We start from the raw sequence: 21,636 nt of genomic DNA, 5'->3' as shown, positions 1-21,636 counted from the left end.
TTGGTGTAGATGCCGTATGGCCTTTTATTATTAGATTAACACCTTTGTTTCAAAAAAAAAGTCTGTAATTGAATATATTTAAAATGAGACGGAAAAAAGACGAATCCTATAAAAAACTATATATCCATAGCCTTAAGCGACTCTTGAGTACTGGGGGTGAAATGTCCCTCAACTTTCACAGCTAAATTAATGTTTATCAAATGTCCGGTAAGAAATTTTGACCTTAATAAATTCCAACTCAATATAATAATTTTATCCAACTTCTCTGACTAATACAATTAAATAATTTATCAGTCAAAATATTTAAGAAGCGAAATAATGAAAATTGTTCAAGTAGTGATTTTTTAAGTATCATTTAACCCATTAAAGAAATTACAAATTAAGTACTGTATATGTTTAAAAATGATTGAAAAAATAAAACTTTTATAGTAAAGCATCGGCAATAACTTCTGGGTCGGCTACAGGCTTTATACATTGCGGGCTCTGTTTATGAATTAGTTCTTGCCATTAAATTCTACCAGTTCCTAAAGTCAAAGTCATGCACTCTATTGACCGGCCCAGTAGTAGATGATACATTTCCAGCCCAACTTGATTTGAGTTATACAGCCCAACTCTCTTTTTGCTCTATTAGAAAGAGTTATTATTACTTCATCAAAGTCATAAGAGTATGACAATATTAAATTAAGAGAAAGTTTTGCGGAGTCACATTTTTCATCGAATATTATCTTTTATGGATTTAGATTTGCTTCTTCATACGATTTCTAAAAATATTACTATTCATTAAATTTTTAAAGAATCTTTCATTGATGGTTGCGAATGACTTGTTTTTCAATATTTTTTGGCTTTTGTTTCGTAAGAACAAATAAGGAATATCGAGAAATAAAATCATCTCATTTAATTCATTATCAATAGCTCCACCCCGTTTCCACGTGATATATTCTTAGAAGAACGATATCATAATGATATCGGAGACAATTAGAATTTAAAATTTATTTCATTCATTCGACATAATTGAAGAAGTCATATTTATTGTATTTTAATTTCTTTTCCATATACTAATTCTACGTGTATTTTTCGCATGTGATTCACACAGACTTATAAAGTACATGTAAGTGACATCAAATACAATTACCGCAAGAACATAAAATTTGTGACTTAGTTGCATCGAATATCTTTTTAGACTCTGATTATTGTTCACACTCACATTATACTTCATTATTCTGCATTTAGTATCCTTCCATATTATTTCACATTATAAATTATAACAATGCCAAATATTGTATTTATAGAAGATTTAGGTCTGCGTTATCTCCCGCGTACATACTTATAAATAACTAGTTGAGAAGCCGCGCGTTGCGGCGGCCTATAAAAATTATAATATTAATGATTCAATATTAATATTTGTAGAATAAAATATATTTTGTGCCTGTCCATAAAATGTATATTAATGTTTCAAAATTAATATTTGTAGGATAAAATGAATTTTATATTATAAAAATCTTGATGTAATACCAATACTAGTATATAAAATTGCAAAAATAGACTATAATTCATGGTGAAAAATTGAAAATACATTTATACACATAATTAACAATTTAAAACACGACGAATCTTAATTTTATTTGTGTTTTTTTAACAGTAATCATGTTTTTACATTGTCACCTTCCTCCACTCCAACCGGAACCACGTAGGTGCAGTTTTTAAAATTGAAAACCGCAACCAAACCAAACATCATTGGTGCGGTTCGATTTATTATATGAGCGGTTTCGGTTTTATATGATGCGGTTCGATTTTCAAACCGTAAAAAATCCGAAAAACTAAAAATCATCACATCTGGCACGGAAAAAACAAAACAAATAAAGGGCGTTACAATGCTATTGACATGCATGTGATTAACAAATGAAGGGCTGTAAATCAGGATTAATTGATGAATGTGTTGGTACATGTTGGTCAGCTGATCAGAAATTAATCAGATTAAAAATAAAATATTTTATAATATTATAATAATATTGTCTGGAAAATAATAGCAAATCTGGCAATAGCAATGTTATTGAAAAAACTGCAGTAACTTAAAAATTAAGATTAACAAAAACTCTAAAAAGAAGGTTCCAAACATATATACTACTGACTGAAGTTCTAAACATAGTACTAGTACTACTTAATTTCTTGCAAAACCTATAACAGCCCTTCATCTACGTAGCTATATATTATATTTAAATATATAAAATAAATAATTAAATAAATATAAATATTATTGCGGTTCAGTTCGGTTTGTATTCGGTTTTAAAATTTTTAAAAATCAAAGTATTGGTGCAGTTGTTATTCGGTACGGTTTTATTCGGTGCGGTTTGGCGGTTTTTGGTTCGTTTCGATTTTCGGTTCGGTTTGTGCTCATCCCTACTTGCTTGTAACCACTTTTATATTCTAGGACTGTATAAACATCCTTCACTTAAAAGTTGCTTGAACGGAGCAAACAGATTATGTATGAATAATTTTTTCTTGTATACAAAGTAAATCATATAAAAATTAACAACAACAAACATGTCCGATAAAAAAAACAAATATTATAAAAGAATAACCAACAAACATACATCACTGATAGTTAATTTATTGATATCATCCATCAATATCATGTCAAGACTATATTCTTTTCTCGTGTTTGGATTTGTCGACTCCCACATAGCGGTCTATGACTACCTTTACTTACAACAATCTTTATTTTTTAATACTGTATAAACAGCCTTCACTTATCGTTGCAGAAGAATGGCACCACCGAGTTAGAAATCGAGCAAGAGAACTATCACCAAAGAGAGGTAGGGTTGTGGTATTGAAAGAGAGGATGTTGTGTTTAGATGATCTAAAACCCTACAATCTATAGGGGTATTTATAGATGTAGAGAGACTTGTGTGCTACTCTTTCCCATAATTAAATAATCTCAAATAAAATCAGATTAAAACTTTCAAGCTACTATATTCCATAAATAATCTGAAACAAAACCAGATTCTGAAACTTGCTTCTAATATACCCGAAACTGAAAAAAGTAGTTCTAATTTTTGATATTTTTCATCCAAAAGTTCAAGAAAATTATAAAAATAGAACGGAGCGATGTGAAAGGCGCCACTTACACCCCCTCGCTTCTCCTTTATATAAGTATATTGATGATTATGAATTAAATATTTAGGGTGTTAGTATTTTGAAAAATTCGAAGAACAAATCTAAACTCAGATTGAGGATTTTGCAAACAAGTCTCACCTACCTCCGCAGAAAATTATGACTGCTGGTGAGAAGATAGGTGCTGTCCTTGTTGTATGGTTATCTTGTCAAGTCAATTGCGAGATATGCTTGCAAAATTATATTAAAAGCTCACCTGGTTCCACAAATATAAACAATTAAATATGATTGGAGTTGTATAATTTTTAGATAATTTAGATAATTTATATAAATGCCATCTAAAGATGAGTTTTTGGATTGGAGATGCTCTAATCCGATCTATTACGTATATATGTATTTTAGTTGTATGTATATTATAAAATATTGAATTAAAATTTGTCTTAATATATTTTTAATCCCAATCATTAATTATTGATTAATATATTCGTTTATTCCATATATCCAATTCATTGTTGATTAATATATTTTGTTAGTGATTTTATAAATCCAACTCTTTTACCGCAACTCTTTTATTGGGGCAAACTAAAATGACTAAGAGCACTTCAGCAGGATACTATTACGGGAGAAATATAAATTCTGCACTATGTTTAAATAATTTTTAGAATCATTAAATTACTTAATTATAATGATAAATATATGTCAAAATAATATCTTATTTTATTTATAATTTATCAAAAAGGTAAAGAAAAAACTATAAAAATTATATATAGTAAAATTATATATAGTATTAAATAAACTTATAAAAAATAAAATAAAAAATATATTTGGCACACATGAGTCGGTTTGATAAAAAAGTCAAAAGCTAACCCCCTGTTTTAATAAATGTAGTCAGATATTCCGGTACAGGGAACTAAACTCCAAAACCAGACAAGAGTAACCAGCTACTTCCAACAAACCACTTTACACAACTTGCCAAACCAGATCATTTTACTACTTGTTTTGCTTCAAACCACTTCATGCAACTTGCAAAATCTTGGTACACAATCAATGTATTCATATATTTATTAGCTAGATTTCGATTGTACAAACCAATTTATGGCAACTTGTTCATTGTTTCTGCTGTGCACCTTTTAATATAAATAGAAGCAAGTCAAGTCCTGAGGGACCATAGTAGTGTGTTTTCTTAGCATTGTTTTTATGGCTACAAGAACCGAAATGAGGGCTGACAATTTTAATGAATTCTTCCGGCATTGGCTTGGTGAGCAGAACCAGGACCTGAGGCAGCTGGTGGCGGCGGCTGAGGCGTATGAGAATCGACGTCGCCAGCTCCAGAATTGTCACCAAAACCGCGCTGGAAATGGCCATAAGGACAATGGGGAACGCGTATTAGGCCAAATTGTGGAGAAAGTTGTGCAACATTACGAGAAGTACTATGAGATAAAATCAAGATGTGAGAATCAGGACGTGTTGGCGATGTTATCGCCATCCTGGCGAAGTAAGCTGGAGGATGCGTTTGTCTGGATTGGCGGATGGAGGCCTAGCATGGCTTTTATGCTGTTGTATTCGAAATTAGGCCTCCAGGTGGAAGCCGGGCTCGCGGAGCTCATGAGGAGTGTCCCAACAGGGGATTTAGCTGATCTTTCGCAGGATCAGATCAGGCGAGTGGATGAGCTCCAGCTGAATACAATTGAGGAGGAGAAGAGGATTTCTGAGAAGATGGCTAAGCAGCAGCAGAAGATGGCGGATTCGTCGATGACTGAGCTGTCGCATGTGGTTACTGAGATGATCAGGAATAACGAGACCAGGCCTGAAGAAATCGGGTTTGATTCGGCTCGAGTTAGGCCTGTTTTGAAGGAGAAAGAGGAGGGGCTTGAGAGCGTGCTACATATGGCTGATGAGCTTCGTCTCACGACACTTAAGAAAGTGATTAATATTTTGAGTCCGATTCAAGGTGTTCATTTCTTGATTGCTGCTGCGGAATTGCATCTCAGGGTTCATGAATGGGGGACTCAGAGAGATGCCACGGCTGCTGCTGCTGCAGCTTCGTCGTCTCGAAATGCTGGGAATTAAATCCTACAGCTAGCACCATCGGAGAGCTTGATTAGAGAATCATGGAGTTTTGGTAGGTGTTTACTGTAGTTTAATTCTAACGCTTTCTTCAACAATGTTGTTGTGTTTGTGTGGCTGAATGATTTCAATGCTTTTGTGTTATGTTTTTAAAATGTTCTCTACAAGGATATTAATCTATCTGGAATAATTATAATAACATATAGGTTGATCCTTTATTCCCTTTTTAGGATAAGTTAAAGAAATTTCATCTGATCACACCTACCATCAATCTTCAGAGTACATTGCAATAGTTTTTCTTCTCAATTGAAAGTTCACACGTCAATTTTGAACCCTAGAAAAATCTATATGTTTGAAGTTTCTTATTAATATTAATATAATTTTGAGACACTGAACTTTGTCTATTTGCTGTTCTACACTACGATCTTAACCACTAAATATTTTGTGTCTCTCCCTTAAATTTATATTAACACTATTAATTTTTTAAAAGCATTTTTCGTCTTTTCAGTCGCAATATATACACACACCAATTTCCCCTCAAATATGGACGAACCTTAATTACAAAATCTCGATTTTGAATCCCTAATATTATACATAATTTTCGCGAGTATATTGATTTATATTAAATAATTTATGTATTATCGTCATTTTAAAGCACCGATAAATGAATTCATACTTCATTTAATCTCCTATCCACGAAATTCATCGCTGAATGCTGTGGAATTCGCATAGTTAATTGATAATGGTTGAAGATATTGGTACTTATGATTTTTTGTTGAATTTGTTTGATGATAAGTTAGTTGTGTGGATATCTTAAGAGTTGGATTTATTCATTTTCATAAATTGTTGTTGTGGTTATTTGTATCATTGATTTTATTTGATGGTAAACTCGTTCATTTATTTATAATTTGCTTGTTGATAATTTTTTAGGGATTTGTATTTATTTATGTTTTTCTTTTTGCGTATAGTGTTTGCTATGGATAACTTAAGATTTTTATTTTTGATACAACTGCATATTTTCAACTATTGATATCGCTATTAATTTAGATGTATAATGATATTGGAAATTATAAGGTTGAATGATTGTAATTTTGACGATTGAATGTACTGTAATCAAATCCAACTGAACCATTCATGTAATGATTGTACACACTAAACACATAAGGTGTTTAGCAATCAAAGTATGAGAGGTTCGTTAATTTATTTTTTCAACAGTCGTATTGTGTTCATCTTTCTTCTTCTCAAATATTTTCAACAATAATACTCCCACTGTTGATGTTTTCGAGGAATTAAAATCGGGAACACATCATGAAATAGTTTAGAATTAGTAGCCACGTAATCATCTGGATTACAAATTGTGTCGATTTTTACTATCAATACTCTAGTATAATGAAAACAATTCAAAAGAACTTAATTAAATTGATAGTTGTCTAATATATAAATTCTTGAAATAAATCTTTGATACTTGTAATTAAGAAAAATAGATGATTTTAATATAATTAAAAAGAATATATTTCTTATAATGATTGGCTCACGTAATTGAATGTGAAGAAGAAGATGATTGTAAAAAAATATTTATTCTTTATATTTTAACCATATAAAATTAAGTTGACCAAAATACAGTGTAAAAAATTACACATTTCTGTATAATAAATAATAATTATACAACTTTAATAACCTAAACGATCTGATATCCAAAATGTAAACACAAGAAGATATACTTTATACATTCTCGTAGAACAGATTTGTTAAAATTTGAATTATTGAATACAATAAAGTTGTATGGTTGCGGAAGTAATAGTTGGCATGCGTAACAGCGTAAGCGAGTAAAGCTGTATATGAGATTCAACCTAACGGTCCTGTTCACATAGATTTATCTCTTATATTTAAATTAAAAAAATATAGATGTATAATTTTTTAATAATAAATATTCAATTTTTTAAATAAAAATACTAATAATTTAAATGTTTCTTTTTTGAATATATATGTATATAACTTTTTCTGAAAGTAAATATCTATTTTCATAATTGTCAAAGGACTAATCAGAAATTATGGCATGTGAAACACCTTGCAAAACTTTGCAAGTAAATCAGGTCCTTCGCTCTTGGTGCTAGTCTTGCGTTTACTGCGGACTTGCTATTTTCTGCAACAAATTCTTAACAAGCTTGCCAATTTTTTAACCGTGCTTTGATGTTTGATTGATTTGTATTTCCTTCGAAAAATAAATACATTTTAAAGCACTCCGATTTGAGTTCAGTGCCACGAGTTTTGTGTACATTAAGTATCAGAATTGCAGTGGACCTCTAGCAAGAAGAATGCTAGAGTACTGCGAGCGTGTGATTAGAAATTTAGATAGCCCAAATGATGGGTTTATATTTTGTTGTCCCGAGATATCTGAATTTGTTGTCCGAGATATCTGAGTTTGACTCTCGCTCATCCAAGGGATATTAGAATATGTACTTTATTTGTAAGTCATATAAGCTTAAATTGTAAAAAAAGAAAGAAAAGAATGCTAGCGTACCAGTTTAGGCCGAGAACAATTTACTTGTAAAATTTTTCAATAAAAAATAGAGTACTATTTATTTTTAAATGGATAACAGGGTAAATAACTTCAGCAAATGAGCCAGCTGACAAGAATACCATAAGTAGAGCTTTTCTGTGCTAGCATATTTCACCCCTAAAACATATGTGCCTCTGCCTATATCAACCGTAGAACAACTATCTACAACCCCCTAACAAGTAAAACAGACTAAATGGCCTCAACTAATGAATTTACTTTCCTGGAACTGAAGGATGTCACACTGGCACCTTTACTTTTCCGTTAACCGGAACAGATGCCTGTGAATTAATCACCTTCTGTAGTTCTTCCACCAACTGCTTCTTCACAGATGGTTCCACCTGCATTATATGCAAATATTAGAACTTGCTAATGGTTCAAGTATATGATGAGGAAACGATGTAACTACATGTTTTATAAATTACCTTCTGCAGAAGTGCTGCAAGACCCTGGGGTAGAGCTTGGAGATCTAATGTTGAATCACTCATCTGCAGCAGTTGGAATGTTACTTTCTGCATTCGCAACTCTTGTAGCTTGTCATGATAGTTGTTGAGATTATTTTTCCAAGCGAAGAAAGCTTCATCGTCCAACCAAGTATCTTGGCTGCCACTGGAGGTGAACCAGTTCTTTATCATGTCCAGTGCTGCTTTGTAGGACAGCTGGTCGCCAGCAGCATCTCTTACAATCTTGATCAATGATCCCTCAGCAACTCTTCGGTTTAATCGTTTGTAGAAGAAAGATCGAGAGTTAGCCCAATCGACAACTTCTTTGATCACCCCTTTCGCAGCCATTCTGGAAGATGTATCGTGTAGTTCTGCAAATTTTGTGGCAATCTGAGTGTAGATCGGTAAAAGCTGCTTTTCCCGAGCTTTTATTTGCTGCTGCAAGGATTCAACATTTGCAATGGCCCTGGTGCTCTTGGCTTCTGAAAGTTCTGCATTGAGATCTATAAGCTGTTTGTCAAGCCTTCCCATGCACTCTAACAACTCTTTCGTTCTGAATTTTATCTCAATCAGACCCTCTGGCTCAAGGACATTTCCCTTTGCAGTCCGCTCAGCGAACATCTCAATATGGTCTGAATTAATTCTACTGTCGATGACAACCCATGCCCCTCCTCGAAGTTCGCCCCCCATGGGAATATATACGAAAACAGGTTGTTTGTATGTTCTAAGGTTTTCAACTATGGTTGATCCGGCTTGAAGGATACCTTCAAAAAGATCCCTCTGTCCACCTGAAAAGCCTCTCCAGTTGGCAAGAATGAAAAGTGGAAGCTCTTCCCTGTTAAAGTCCATCAATGCTTGCGCTGTCTTATTTGCAGAGTCAGGAAACCATACCTGTCCTGCTTGAGGTACAACCCTTTCATGGGAATCAAGCTGTCCAGGATCTGCAGGGATAACTTGCATCATAGTTTGAGTTTCAGTGGCAATGATCCCAACAGGAATCCCACCCAGCTTCGCCCGACCAGTCACAACTGTCCTTGCCCATCCTTCCAAAGCCTCAACAAAGCTATCCCTGTCAAACATACCACCGAGCCAGTTCCCGTTACCATCTAGAGAACCACATATAGCTGCACGAGGATCACAGGTGTTCTCAGGGAGGTACGTAACAGGCCTCTCTGGGAAATCCAGAGGAGTAGAAATGGGGAGCGGACCGCCTGAATATGCAGGCACAAAACTTAACCACTTTAATATAGCAGACACTCCTTCAAGATCATCGGAAACGGTCAGATGAACAACACCATTCGTTGCCATAATTTTAGGTCCTCCAAGTTGCATGTGAGAGCTATAAACCTCCCGACCCAGTAGTTTGTTGAGTGCAGAGAAACCGGTCAATATAATAGGTTGATCAATTCTTTGTATACATCGCATCCCAAGACGAGACAGATATGCACCTATTCCAACAGTTCTTCCAGTTACATATGTTAGGGTAAAGGTTTCCCTATACGCCCTTGAGTATGCACCAGCAATTGCTCCACTACCGGTTAAATTCTCCACCCCCAAACCATCCTCTTTTCCTACAATGGTATCAATTACCCACCGAGTTTCTCCACTTGGAAGCTGCAACTCATGTGCAATCACAGACGATCCAATATTTTTATAATCCTCGGGAGTTAAGTACACATACTGAAACCCACGCTCAGGGCTTGACTCATCAGACCAACCTACTTTAAAACAGGATTTCACCTCCTCAGCTACCCCAATACGGGCTCCTGAGTTTGCAGCCAAGTATATGAGAGGCAGTTTCTTAATGCAAGCGAGTTCAGTGACAGCCTGGAAAAATGCATCTTCTTTGGGACCAAAAGATCCATTTTTGAATGTCACGTCATTTGCAACAATAATGATCTCTCTACCAGAAGGGAACTCAGGGGTACACATCTCCATAAGCCAGGCTACCATGCCAACATCATTGAGCCCTGGTTGACGATCCACGGTAACAAGAGGGATCTCAGAGTTGCCATTCAGGTTAGCAAATGTAAACTCCTTGAATTTGAGAACTTTGTCCTTTGGCTTCATACTACTAGGTAAGTGGGATTCCCAACACTTCTCCAGTGCTGCTTCAAATGCCTGCAACAATGGTGGTTTTTGTTTTGTTTAAAGAGATGTATGTCCGGTAATCAGTGCCCACTACTTGCATCAAATGGAAATCAATAAAGCTTACCAGTGGAAAATCATAGCAGTAAGTGGTGTTGCTTTTCCTGGCCAAAAGGCGTCTCCTATCTAGAACTCCGAGAGGCTGATATTGTGCATTTACTGGTACACCATGTAGAGGCCCCTGCTGAGATATTGAATGGTACACCACTTTGTGTGTGCTTGCATCCTCTAGTTCTCTATATATCTATAAATTATATATCCATAAGTAGTAAAGGTTAAAACCTATACAAATACTGAAAGTATTTAAAAACATTAATAAAAATATTATATGCTAAAATTGTATATAACCCCAGTTCAGCAATTTAAACACATATAAACTATCTTATCACAATACTATTGATGAAGAATGAATAATTTTGGGAGACTAGAATACCAAACCACTATCCTCAAACATAAGAATTATATGCCAACAAAAATGTTAGACAATGAATTTCCCACTTCAGGACGCAAGTAATGCCATGTAACAAACAGAAAAATTATATTAGCATAAACTGCATATAGTACTTGAAGCAGCTAGCCAACCAATGTATAATGAGAAGTAACTGATAAATTGATCATGCAACTGTTCTCTACTCACATTGTTGTGTTGTCTTAGCTTATGTTCCCATTGAAGAGTTGTGATGGTTGATCATAATATTTGACAAGAGTTAAAGTCTTTTAAGTATGAGCACTTTACCGCACAAATAACTATTCCTTAAGCCTACAAGAAATGCTCCTATTTTGGTGTTTTTGTGTATCGAATTTTGATTAACTTAACAAAGACATTCTTATAAATACATGATGGAGTTCCATAAGTGCAGTAAAACTTCATCCCTCAACAACGATATTAGAATTAACTCACATGCACCACACAAGTGTGACCAGTTGCATTTGTCACAACCACCCTCCAAGCACCGTTGGCCTGTCCAGCAGATGTTATCCAAAGCTTCACCTCCCACTCACAAATGCCTAAACGATGCATCTTTACTCCAACCGATTTATGAATTTCACGTGTCAGTTCTCCCAATATTTTTCCAACTGCAGCTTCCTCTTGCCCATTATCACTGAACACTTTCCTGCAAATGTATCATAATGGTAAAAACCTAGCTCTCTTTGATTATTACTTTTTAATGACATACACATGCTTACGAGTGTGGGAGAAGATCGTTAATTTTTTGCTCCTGGATGATATAGAGGTACATATGAGCATGGTCAGATTTTACAGTTGCATTATGAACATGCAGTTCCACTTCTTCCATTGCAGTCATTAATGATCTCAATATGCTCCTTGAAGTATAAGGCAAAGTCCATGCGGCTTGTGTTTTTCCCGTGTCAAGACCTTGATACACCATATAACTTTCATTTGCTGTAGGTTGCCTTATCAGTGTTCTGAGGAACATCCTCTGGATTGGCAGTGCCTTGTCAACAACAGTGTACAGGTGCCATTGCCGATCTCGTGATGGAGTGTACTTTATTTTATTATAACCCTTGAGTTTCTCCTGAATTAGATACAAATTTATGCATAAGGTATCAGCTCAAAATACATGATAAAGTTATATTTCATTTGTATGTGTTAGATTGTAAAAGCAAAGCAATTTTTTTTGAATTTATATAGAAACAAACCAATTCAAGATATATTGATAGAGGAGGCTCCAAGTGACGCAGCAGGGGCTCCTCATCATAATGAAGCTTCTCTCCCGACCAATAAAAGGAATGTCTCATAGGGCCCCGTCCTTCATCTCTCTGTATTATGCAGCTAACAACCGCAACACCAGCACTTCTGAGGTTGTGGCTTACTTCTTTTTCTCTAAGAATTTTGGCTAACTTGTTGATTCTTTCTTGAGCTTGATCCTCATCACCACTGTATAAGGTAATAATTAATTGATGATTAGCTAGAATTGATTGTCAATCCTTCACTTGACATTATAGTCCTTTGATCATTCCTTACTTGAAAAACTTAAGCTATCACTTAAAACACTGAAGACAGAGTACAACTAGGAACACAGAGTTAACCACATGCTTGCATTAAAAAACAATCAATATAATGTATCTATGTCAATAAGAAGCATAGTATAAATTAGTGCATAAAATAGAGGTGAAGAAAATTTGTCTATAACCTGTCCTGAAGTGAACTCATTTGGTTATTGATGCCTGCCAACGCAATATGCATCATATTATTATGGCTAGCTCGCCCATCGCTTCCACTAGGAATACTCTTGTCAGAGTCTGGAGTCATTTCTTTCAATGCAGCACTCAGAACTGTTGGCAAAAACTGAAGAGATTTGATGATAACCATGGCACCCCACTTCTTCTCATACTTTTTCTGAATCCCTGGTTTCTCAACTAGATGATAGTCAGATCCATTAATATTTTTTTCCAGATGGTCTTCAATGAACTCCCACGAAGTGATAAGACCAGATCTGTGCCACTGCATCCTGACACTCCCACTTACTAGGTAGGGCTGATAATAAATATCTTAGTTAGCTTAAGCTTGTCCAATAGATATATAGATGGCTAAATGATTTCAATGATCATTACCTGATACAGTCTCCGAATATATGTTTCCACAACTCTCCGCTGAAGGGTGGGATCACTATGATCAAATAGGCCTACAAGGGCATCCTCCACTGCTAAAGGAGCACTCACAAGATCTTCCATCCGTTCATTAATGGCAATTTTCCGTTTAGGAGTATCCATACTTTCACCTTCTTCCGTAAACATCTCTAATTCGGAAAGGCTTCTGGCAATGCTAGAGCGGAGTTCACTTAACTTGGTTTGTTCTAGCAGTTGACTCGCCTTCAAAGCTAGCTGCAAAAGTAAATGGAATAAGAATTTTTTTTTGAACTTTAAAGCAACACCTTGTGAGACACTTCTAGGTTGCCAGCTTTAGGTCATAGTCTAGATGTTGCACAAATATAAATATATAATTCTACGGAAATCAGTGCAACTACAGACCTGAGAATAATTTGTATGATTAAGTGCTGAAAATCTAATTAACTGATCCCTGTATGCAGCGGGATTTGGGTACACCAATTGCTCCATAAGCCGCAGTATCAGCTTGTTTTTGTTTTTAATGCCCTGTAGACCAAGAACATTAGGAGGAGATTATATTTCATCTTAAGTTAAGAACCGAATAACACTGAGCTAACTAGTCACTTCAGAATACAAAATTCTAAAACATACTTGATGAGAAAGCACGATGTCCATAACCTTCAAGAGATCTTTCTTGTATTGAAGTCGAAGCCGTTCAATTACATCTGCCTGAAGTTAAATAGCTACCAAAAGTTAAAATAGATTGAACAACTGAAAACAGAGTACTTGGGAAATTAAACACATGAACTTGGATATCTGTCTGTTATAATTCTTTATGTTCTGGCTGTCAGAACCACAATATACACCAAGTTCAACAAATACAAGGTGTTGGAATAAACATTAAATAGTAAATAATCAAACTTTACCATATACCTGGTGCCACAGACAGTATATTCTGAGATCAATACGCGGCTCCGAAAAAAATATAAAAGGATGCGCAAAAAGTAAAGTACATGTTATAAAAATCAACTACATCTTGGACTGAGGGAAGAATTATATAACGAACTGAAAAGGAAAAGACGTGGTAACTTTGCATGAGCAGAAAATTCATTGCATCTATATTTCATACATAAAACACATATTTGTTCCCTCATGGTGCACCCACCTGGATATTGTCACTAAATAACTCTTCAACTGATAAGTACTCGTCAAAGAGAGATCGAACAATGACACGTGCATGACTCTCTCTGCCACCCTCGTAGGACTTGACAAGACTTAGCAATGGCTCAATAAGCCTTTCTTGGGCTCCTTTCTCTTTGGTGGAGCATGAGCTTAGATGGGACTGGTGCAAAACAGGTCGCACAAAATTTTGTCACTTATCAAAATTCCAGATACAACTGAATAAAAGGATAAAAGCGAGACCACAAACCAACCTCAAGAACACCCCTCAGGATTTTGGCTGGGAAGTCAACATTTTGCAAGCCAGGGATTACTTGATACTCCTTATATTTTGTTTCTAGCTGGAAAAGAATAAAAATCAGAATACATTATATTTTAAATACAAATTTATGTGTGTTGTATATCAACTTTATATGTCCATGTGCATATAAATTTGAGAAACAAGAAGCAAGAGAAGTAGTCTGCTCATGTACCTCATTTCTGAGCTCTTTAGGTAGTCGGGTTGCCAAGACAGATAAGCACTCTTGCCATTGTAGAAAAGGAAGCTCGGGATTATCTAAACAACTAAGCAAGCTTTGAACGACCTGGCATATATCATGATTTCACATTTCTAAAAAAAGCCTAATAATTCACTTAATGTATATATGATCTCAGAGGAACAGAATGAAACTAATTTCGCTTAAAATAATTTCTCAGATTATTGACTGGGCAAAAAAAAAACTTACTTCCTCAATGTTATGCTCATATCCTGCTAAAATCATCTGAGATGCATTCAGACTTGCTGCACATCTCTGGTGCACTTTCCCAGATATTGCAGTAGGAGGTCCCAGTAGTGGGAAGCTTCCATGGAAAGGCTCAGCTTTTCTCACAGCTGAAGGATCATCGAGATCAAGATTTGCTATAAGCTCTCCAGCCTGCGGAAACCTGTGTTCATACTTTCTACCCAGAGAAGAAAACATAAATTTCCTCTATAGAGACAATTAATTACCTGCATTGCTTGACCTTCAGACATTTTAAACTGGATGTTTCCAGCAGCAGGAGAAAGAAGTGGCATACACATCTTCATAACCTCAACTTCTGCATATGGTGTGTCAGCATCAACATGACTACCATCCGGGACTAAATATCGTAGTAGCTTGCATGGTGTCTCCGCCACTAACTTAGAAGGATCATGGTCATTCTGACACAACATACAACAGTAATTACACTAATGACCAAAGCAAATCTAAGAACGCAAACAAAAAATATGTTAAGTGGAGGCACCTGAAGCAAGCAAGTCCTTCCATCAATCAGTAAGCGAGTTCCAGCTGCTTCTTCCTCTGCATATATAACATGACTGTTTCCATCCAGCTGTGTCAGAACATGAGATCACAAATCTGTTATGTACTATTAAAGCTAAATTATGAGTATAAACTTATGTACTTGCAAGGTCAATATCTTTAAGCCTGTTTGGCAGAAAAAACATATGCCTTCTCTTAGGTCGTAATTTATTTATTTTAAGTTAGTTTTGACATCAGCTGTACTTAAAAGTCGATTAATAAAATGTTATTGCAACAGAGGCAATACACGTAATCAGAATGTGGCACTTAACTTCTAAGGTACTAAACAGTATAAATAACATTTTTTTGGTAGTACATAAAATATATGCTGCATGTTGCTATAAAAAACAGATAACTTACCTGCATCAATAAACCCCCATCACGTAAAGTATGTATCTCTGCTTCAACCGAAGACTCATTCAGCTTCAACTTATAACTTCCTGGACCTCCCCTTACCATATCAATCTGATTAACAACCAAGAGAAACCATGAGACTACAAGATATCTACAAACTTGTGCACTAATATTGTACACTTCCCATCTAAATTATTTAGGCATTACAAGAGCCTATTGAGCATGACTTACCGTGTATTTGCTCCCTTCTATATTTAATGAAACTTGAGAGCTGACAAGTGATATATGCTGCAGCAGTAACAAAAAAAAAAACAATTACGATTGAAAAACCCTGTTTATAGGAAACTATTATAGTTGAGTATAATAACAAACTCAGAACATAAAGGTTATGTTTGTGCACAGCACCTTAGGGGGGATTTGCCCCTTTTCAAGATAACCAACATATTCTGAAACCATGGCTGCACTGCTAGCAGAAGCTTTCTGAAGTAAAAAAACCAAGCAGTCGAAGTAAGCAACAGGTATAAAATGATAAGTTGATGTAGCAAACAATAGATCTCAAGAAACAATAAATACAACTAAAAAGTATTCTGAATAAGAATTTATACATAAAGTGCTCCTCCAACCACAGAAAGATACCAAGGGGGCCTTTCTGCTCTCACACGCATTGCAATTCTACTATCTAACCAGCCTGTGTGTATTTTATTCTCCCTGTAGTCGGAAGCCTGCAGTATATTTTTAGGTGTCAAACTCAGTTGCAGACAATTCTTTTTACAATATCCGAGAATCTTACATGTAATAGATCGACAGTGTAGTCAACATTTGTGCGAATTTCTCCACGTATTTGAATTTCCTTCAGCCCTAAAACCATATTTGCAATAGCCAAAGCTCTAGATTCTCCGAAAGCAAAAACATGCCCTGATAAGGTTTTGATTGTATATTAGCAAAAACATATTTTTGAAAATGATCCGAGAAAGCAAATGGGTATTAAACTTTTGATAAGTGCATCTTAGTTTCTGAAACAACTGAGATGTCATGTTTGGTACCTACCAAATTGAGAATCTGAGAATTCATGAATGCCTCCTCCAGACTGCATTATGGGGTGAAACTAATCAGTATCAGGTTTGGGATTAAAAAAAACCATCACAGCAACATATGTATATAATTATTACAATATATACCTTAACAGAAAAGTATGCCCACACATTTGGCTTGCTTTTGAAGCTCAACTCCTACACAAAACTTCAAGAGTTAAGTTCAAATACTCATATAATAAATGACAGCAACAAGGTTCTCGGTTTCTAGATAAGCTAACCTGTACTTTCCCACTCGTAGGCTTAAACCCATCGTCAGGATCCTCACTTGTTACACGCACAGCCACACAATGACCTTTTGGTCGTGTAGACTCTGCTTCATCAAAATTGAATGGGGTAGCAACTGATGATGTTCTCCTCCAAGTGTCATATCCTCCGCCATGATCCTTCCCATAGAACCGTCTTATTTCTAGTAGAAAGTTACATTGCCATTGTATTACAACATAATAAATTACTAATACAGGGTAGGTATGAGCGAATAGGATTCCCAACCTGGAATTTGCCACAGAGGAATACCCATCCCAACTGCAACTTGGGCTGCTGGCAAATTTATTTCAGCTATCCATTCAGTGACAGGATGCTCCACCTAAATTAAGCATCCAACATTCCAATGCATTTAATCAAAATTGTAACAGATAGTAAACAAATGAAAGTAGCCATGCAAAGGTTTAGAGGTCACTGCAACAGTAAGGTCAATTCAATTGTTGATGAATGGTGGCATGAAAATAAAGAACATTGACAGGCATAGAAGTGATAATCAGAATGACTAACCTGCAACCGAGGGTTGAGCTCTAAGAAATAGTACTCCCCAGTTTCCATACTGTATAGATACTCAACCGTTGCAGCTCCGACATAATTAACAGATTTTGCTAATCTCCTAGCTGCCTGCTCTAGCTTTTTTACAGTCTCACGGGGAGCAACTGTTATTGGTCCTTCCTCAATAATCTATATTACAGAGTAACAAAGTAAGTACTATTGCAGTAAAATCAACACCTATGTCTGGATGGACAGAAATGTATATATGTAGACCATATAGTAAACATGTAAGAACGTCTAGATTGTAGCTAGTAGTTTTAAAAACAAATGTAAGAGAATTCCAAATCAGAATTAACATAGTAAGCATGAACCTGCCTTTTGATGTCTTCTTTGAACACTGCAATCACGGCTATGCAAAGCTGCAACGTTACCATGCTGATCACAGAGCAATTGAACTTCTAGATGCCTACTCTACTTGCAGAAACAACATAAAATATTAAAAATAAGGCCAAAACTGAAGGTATCTTATTTATAATTAGTCACCTTAATTTACATAGTGAGCAAGGATCTCACCTGGGAAGCAACCTTCATTATGAATATAGGGGATCCTGGTACTTCACCTTGAACTTGCTTAAATAGTGCCTTGACTTCATCGTCATTATAAACCTGAAAATTATTTTATTTAACATTATGTGGATAGAAACAAATTGCAACCTAGCAACTGACTGTATCAGTTTAAGGAAACAAGATTTCACATAAGCAACCAACAAGAGACAATTTATTTTGGCAGCTTTAAACAGACTGCAGGAGGCATTGTGCGGATAAAAAAAGGTGCATAAATCGCAACCTAGCAATTGACTGTATCAGTTTAAGGAATCAATATTTCACATAGCCAAGTACTAGAGAGGCAATTTATTTTGGCTGCTTTATACAGACTGCGAAAGGAGGAAGGGGGAGAGGGAGGGAGAGCAATTTTAGATTGCTTTAACATGAGATTCAAACCTTTCTGATGCCTTTACCCCCACCACCCCATGATGCCTTGATCATTGCAGGGTAACCTACAACTTGACAGCTAGCAAGTGCTTCTTCTGTTGTACTCACACATGCCTCGCTATATATATCATCTGGAATTGTAACTAAACAGCTATCTGAGGGAATTTTTACCTATAAAATCCAATGTAAGTTTGTTAGATATATGATAATAAGTGAAAAATAAGTCAAAAGAGAATTAAGAGTGAGACAATATTACATGAGAGCCACTCCATGGGAGAGTGGGTACTTCTGCTGCTTGAGCAATCAAAGAAGAACCAATCTTATCCCCCAAAGCTGCCATGGATGTTGATGGCGGGCCAAGAAATATGATTCCCTTAGCATGCAAGGCATCTGGAAGTTCAGGGTTTTCAGATGCATGACCCCAACCAGGCCAAACTGCATCAACATGTGTTATCTCTGCCATCTGCATATTTAAAAAACTCTCAGCATATTATACTCCCTCCACATTCTTTGTTGGTTATTTCTATATATAGATGACATATATACATCTAGATACCAAAATCCCAGGTAGCTTCAATTTTTTGGGTACTTTCTTTAGTTATAAGAACCATATGGTTGTGTTTGGAAAGATAGAATTCATTTTAAAATCTATTCAAATAAAAGAAACTGAGCAATCATTTCAGATTCTGAAAAATGACCTTTTATATCTGATTGTTATGGAATTAAACCATATCCAATTTTCTGAAAATACATAAACTTGCTTTAAACCAAATTCATTATCAGAACTGAAATTCTAGTATCCAAACATAACACTAAATGTTATTTAACACTTTCTAGTTTGAGCTCCAAACTTTCTCATATGATTTTGTGCATGTTCGTGATGAGAACAAAAGTACAGATGTGGTGTATATATACCAACCTCGAGGATTAGTTGTACATTGGCATAGTTATTATTGTTTGTTCCACCAGGAACTTCCACAAACTGATCAGCTATTCGTATATGTTCCGCATTTATCCGCATGTCCTCGGGAGTCGCCATGGCCACCATCAATATGGCCTTCTCTGTACCAAAAGTTTCATAAGCCCAAGTCCTGACACTACGTATGAACTTAACGGCAGCCATTCCATTATTTGCTATTAAAATGCTGTGGATTGGCTTATTGCCACCAAGGGCAAAACAAAATTCATCGATCTCGGATACTGTAGAAGGCGGTCTCAATGGAACCACTCCATTTATGTAACCATTATTGCGCCCAACAGCAGCCACTAGTGGCCTCCTTTGGGCTTCCGACATGTTTGCACCACCTGAAATATATAATGACACAGATAAAATCTACTTAACAACAACAAAACCGACCCAATCAACAATTAAATAATCTAAAAGGTCCTAAAGAGACTGGCCTAGTACAATTTTCAGTCTCACGCAGAGTAGGGAGAAAGAATGATAATATGAACTAGGGACCTATAAATTCTAGAGACAACAGTTATCGACCAATAGCATACCAGTTGGTTGCATTGGTATGACGTCAAATAAAAAAACTGGTCTCTCATCCTAAATTTCTCATTGAGGAACAGGACGACCAAATACCAAGAGTATCAATAAATTGCAAGTGCAGCAAGTTTAAGATGTTATTTCCCTAGAAAACCTTAATGAGAATTAAAAATACTAAACCAAAACATTTATAATAAAAACTTAAATAAAACTCTTCTATAGCTATTAGGAAAATCCAACAACCTCAGGTTCCTCAAGAACAAGTGCAGCAACCAAAAAAATTTGCACCAGCAAAACTGCTAAAGCTAACTTCTAAAAGACACCCCAAATTGATCATACTAGTGCATATGTTTAGGCTCAGATGAGGCGTGGCAACAATGATATATAAACAATCTTCGAAAAATAACTTGATCAGATTAAAATGATCATTAAAACAAAAAGTGAAGCTCTATTCGCCAGAACAAACATCTGCAATTCTAAACTGTTGATCCTATGATCAATCCGAACAAGTCACAAGATAAAATCATAATTCCGCAATGTTCACAGGTAGTTCAACAAGAAATGACAGTCTTTATAACCAACTAAAAACCAACTACTAACAGACTAACAGTAATCAACACACAAGAATTCAAACAACAAAGCAAAGTGATCAAATCAACAAGAAACAAAAGACACCCACATCAAGAAACCAAATTCTAACCACAACCCACTTCGCAAAATCCAATTTTTATGAAAATCACAAACGAGCTGAATTAGGAAACTAACCGTTAAGAAGAACAAAAAGCAAGAATTCAAAACTGGGTTGCCAAAAAGGTTGGAACTTTCTCAATTTGATTGGTCCAAATGAAGTAAGAGCATAAGTAAGTGGAGGCAAAATCAAGAAAGCTTGTAAATCTGAATGATGAAATATATGAATAATATAAAAATGCTATGTATGTAGTGGAGTTATGTTTGTGGGTTGAACTAAAAATGGGGGTTGGTTCAATGTTGGTTTGGGTTTGGTTGGGCGTTGGAGAGGCTTTAAATATGTGAATAATTTATATAGTGTGTGTGTGTGTGATTTAGTGTGTGTTTTTAAATGAAACCTCTCAGGCCTCACGAGGCACCTACCCAATCACCGTCTTGCTGTCTGCTTAATTGTCACTGTGCTCCCATTCTCCCTATCCCCAGCTACCCGGCTCACTCCAAATGAGTCGTATTTATTATTCTTTCATGAAATTTTACATATTCGAGATGTCATTTGAATCACGATATTCAGAATAAGTATTTCACTGTGAAAATATGTTCGAATCTCATGATTTAAATAGTCATTGAGCATGATAAAATTGTACATATCATATCAATTATTCGATATAAAAGTAGTTTTATATATAAATAACTTATTTGTGAGGTGAATTATTCATTATCCCATCTAATATGTTATATGTAATATTTTCTAATTTATTTTACAGGGATGAATTGTTAATTATCTCAAATTATCTTCATCTAACGTGTTGTATGTAAATTTTCTTTTTCGAATTTTAGGATAGTTAAAAATTTATATATTACGTGGACA

At 35.4% G+C, this 21,636-nt stretch overlaps 2 protein-coding genes across 2 annotated transcripts; one reads left to right on the top strand and one right to left on the bottom strand.

Moving 5' to 3' along the window:
- The first annotated feature begins 4,141 nt into the window (after window positions 1-4,141).
- On the top strand, window positions 4,142-5,407 carry LOC108216796 (protein DOG1-like 3). Its single transcript, XM_017389636.2, has one exon. The coding sequence runs from the start codon at window positions 4,309-4,311 to the stop codon at window positions 5,179-5,181; it is 873 nt and encodes a 290-aa protein (XP_017245125.1). The 5' UTR covers window positions 4,142-4,308; the 3' UTR covers window positions 5,182-5,407.
- Window positions 5,408-7,718: 2,311 nt separating this feature from the next.
- On the bottom strand, window positions 7,719-21,224 carry LOC108218409 (acetyl-CoA carboxylase 1). Its single transcript, XM_017391333.2, has 32 exons — window positions 20,847-21,224; window positions 19,509-19,894; window positions 18,846-19,052; window positions 18,599-18,760; window positions 18,170-18,262; window positions 17,972-18,067; window positions 17,612-17,785; window positions 17,333-17,426; window positions 17,062-17,249; window positions 16,928-16,978; window positions 16,797-16,836; window positions 16,540-16,664; window positions 16,355-16,471; window positions 16,155-16,229; window positions 15,981-16,037; window positions 15,756-15,860; window positions 15,340-15,426; window positions 15,065-15,256; window positions 14,802-14,990; window positions 14,550-14,660; window positions 14,331-14,417; window positions 14,063-14,239; window positions 13,549-13,626; window positions 13,321-13,443; window positions 12,904-13,173; window positions 12,483-12,826; window positions 11,989-12,226; window positions 11,515-11,864; window positions 11,228-11,441; window positions 10,394-10,570; window positions 8,161-10,299; window positions 7,719-8,076 (listed from the first exon to the last, which is right to left on the bottom strand). The coding sequence occupies exons 2-32, from the start codon at window positions 19,881-19,883 to the stop codon at window positions 7,975-7,977; spliced, it is 6,837 nt and encodes a 2,278-aa protein (XP_017246822.1). The 5' UTR covers window positions 19,884-19,894; window positions 20,847-21,224; the 3' UTR covers window positions 7,719-7,974.
- Between the last annotated feature and the right edge of the window lie 412 nt (window positions 21,225-21,636).

The sequence above is a fragment of the Daucus carota genome, chromosome 4 (genome assembly GCF_001625215.2).
Source record: "Daucus carota subsp. sativus chromosome 4, DH1 v3.0, whole genome shotgun sequence".
NCBI lineage: Eukaryota > Viridiplantae > Streptophyta > Magnoliopsida > Apiales > Apiaceae > Daucus > Daucus carota.
Note: the sequence above shows the minus strand (reverse complement) of the source record. Positions and strands in the feature narration are given on the sequence as shown.